This window comes from Oryzias melastigma, linkage group LG20 (genome assembly GCF_002922805.2).
Source record: "Oryzias melastigma strain HK-1 linkage group LG20, ASM292280v2, whole genome shotgun sequence".
NCBI lineage: Eukaryota > Metazoa > Chordata > Actinopteri > Beloniformes > Adrianichthyidae > Oryzias > Oryzias melastigma.
Window position 1 is genome coordinate 40794 of NC_050531.1, and position 3051 is coordinate 43844.

Below are 3051 nucleotides of genomic sequence, written 5' to 3' on the forward strand. Positions count from 1 at the left end.
CTGTCACACCAGACTTCCTCACACAGTTCTTCTTTGGTCACTCTGTCATCAGCTTTCTCCATATTTACAAAGACACAGAGGAGCTCTCTCTGTTCTTCTAAAAACTATTTCTGAATGAATCATGGTAAGTTTTTATAAGTCTCTGTGCTGTATTTGGTAATTTTACAGGCCCCAATATTCATCTATAGAGTAAAAAGTTGTTTTTAAAGAAGTTAATCAAATTAGTTACTTTTTAATCTAGCCTCAGTGGCCACAACTTCTGTTGTCCTTTAATGTTTAGTAAATCTTGATGCTCATAAATGTAGAAATTGATGACTGCACAAAATTGATTATTACACTTTTTAAATTTGATCTCTGATTTAGCCTAACTGATAATCAACATAGAAATCTGCTTTAAGTGATTATATTTTTCCATTATAACAAATAATATATAACACGTGTTCTGAACTAGCTACATATTTATTTTATTATTATTATTTTTGCAGATATTTTAATGTTTTTTTTTCTCCTGGGATTGAATCTTTGCTGCAGTAATTCGACTGTTCTTTTTACCCCATAAATGCTAAAATGCTGGTTTAGCATGTAATAGTTATTCATGGAATACCTCACTAAGCTGCTACTGCATCAGCAGATTTTATTCTATTTATGTTAAACTGAATGTCTTTTATAAATGTAAAATTAAAGGAAACATGCTCACATGTTTTTGTTGCTGTACAAGTTGTAGACCAGTATTTCTTTCCCTGTGAAAGTAAAAACTATACACTCATATTTTGGACTAGAAGTGCATTCATACATTTTCACACAATACAGTAAACATTTGCTTTTCCATATTCAGTTTTTACTGTACAATTGAGGCTGGCAGACTGGCAGTTTCCTCTTTGAGTCGTAGAGAAACAAAAATGTTGAGTTTTAGAAACCAAAGTTCTTAGTTCTGTCTTTTACTCTTAAACTCAGCACTTCCTGTTGCAGAAATGAGGACCTGCACTGCATGTCAGTTTTTAATAGGACTTGTAGCTTTGGGATGTCTGAATCATCTCTTAGTTGAAAGCTAAATGTACAGCTGACAGAATGGTTTTGACCCATGTAATATGTTCAGACCCAATCTGTGATCTAGAAATGTATTCTAGCTAGGGCTGGAACGGATCACAAAACTCACAGTTCGGATTGTTTGACAGTTTTAGGGTCACAGTTTGGATCATGTTTCTGATCAGTAATAAGAAAAAAAACAAGATAAAAGCCTGAAATTAATTTGTTGAAATGTTTCAAAACTCATATTTGATAAAAAGCATAAATATAGACTCACATACATGACATCAAAACATTTGCTCATTGAGGTCTTTTTATAAAAACAAAACCGTACAAACATGTTTCCAATTACATTTACATCATTCATTCATTCATTCATTCAGTCATTCATTCATTCATCCCCTGAGACCAAATCTACCAAAATGGAGAGAAAAGAATAATTGAAAATAGTTTTGAAAATATCAAATCTGGAAAATTATTTATTGGTATAAATTATTTCCTGGTATTAATGTTTAAAAAAAAACCTACCTGCAGTAACATTTGAATTTATGATCCCTTTTTTGCTTGCCATAGTATCATCTCATGACCGCATGTTACGGAGCAGCAGTTTTCTCCTGGTCGGGACAACAGCTGATCATCACTGAACCCAAACATGGAGACATGCACCAATGCTTTTATTCAGCTCTTCAAAAGAAATAAACATTGTTTTCTCATCATCCACATCATCCATGATGAAGTCAAGAACAGTTTTTGATGGAAGCTCCTCCCACACGTGGCGGGACCTTCAGGTTAACACACTTTGGCATTCAGTGTGAACGAACAATTGATTTAATTTATAAAATGGATTTAACCTTTATTTTAACAGCAAACTTCATTGAGATGATTTATTTTTCAAGGGAGACCTGGGACCTAAATAATGGGGTTATGGTGGTCTACAGTACACGTGTGTTGAACCGTGGTTAGTGATCCGTATGGATCACAGATTATTACTGTAGTTTTCACATTTGCTCAGACTCCTGTCCTCACTACCTGTTCCCGGAGGAGCAGAAGAAATAGAAATAGAAGGATAAATGGCATCCCTTTAAATTAGCATGAAGCTAATCGTGTTTCTTTTGTCCCCGCTCTCTGCAGGAGATAAAAAAAGAGGGAAAGAGGGAAGGAGGACATGTGAACACAATCAAGCTAGAGCTTTCCAATGGCACCACCAGCCCCATGTCGGACCAAAGCATACGCCCTGGAAAAAAAGGTACCTCACAACTCACAATGACCATGAGGCAAACCCCCATCTTTAGCCTCATATGTACATCCTGTCGGTGTGGGAAGAACCTGTAGGGGTTTCTTTCTATGATGCTGTGTATCGCTATGCAAGCTACTTTCTCTCAGGTGTTTCTTTTTTTTGAACAGTGGTGTTTCCTGTCGCACTCAGAAGAGACAATAGTGTTTCAATAATCTTCCGATGTGGTAAAAGTCTAAATGTATTTACTATAAATGTCTTTTGTTTGTCACTAAATTAGTTCCTTTAGAGAGATCCAGCATGAAATACTATAAAAATGATATAGAACCAAAGCATGGACATTTCCCAAAAACTCAGACAGACATAAATAAATACATTTAACTCACAATAGAAATAATGGGGAATAGGAATAAAAGTATTTATATTTAAATGTAGGCCAAAAAGAAAAACCCAAAATAACGAAATTTGAATGAAAATGACTCTTAACTATGGATAAAACAAATCCAACATTAGTTAGTTAAGATAGTAGAAAGCAGATATATAAAAATCATAATGTAAATGAAAACATTAAAAAAGAAAAGATATCCAAGCTGAAAAATATGTGTAAAAATATATCAATGAAAATAATAACATGTTTACCACCTAAATAAACAAATAAAATGCTTTAACAGTAAAGGCATAACAAAAACTTTAAAAAGTATTTAAAATATAAAAAAATAAAGTTGTTTTTTATGGAGTCTGGAAAGAGCCAAAATGAAATAAATATATACACCATTAAATAAATAAATAAA

General features: G+C 33.3%; 1 protein-coding gene across 2 annotated transcripts in view; it reads left to right on the forward strand.

Annotated features, from left to right (window-relative positions):
- The window catches only part of sh3kbp1 (SH3-domain kinase binding protein 1), a gene marked incomplete at its 5' end in the record, with an annotated part of 30696 nt that overhangs the window by 6968 nt on the left and 20677 nt on the right, over positions 1 to 3051 (forward strand). For both annotated transcript variants that reach the window (XM_024279937.2, XM_024279938.2), the window contains 1 exon segment: positions 2158 to 2272. In XM_024279937.2, coding sequence (XP_024135705.1) covers positions 2158 to 2272 — 115 coding nt within the window.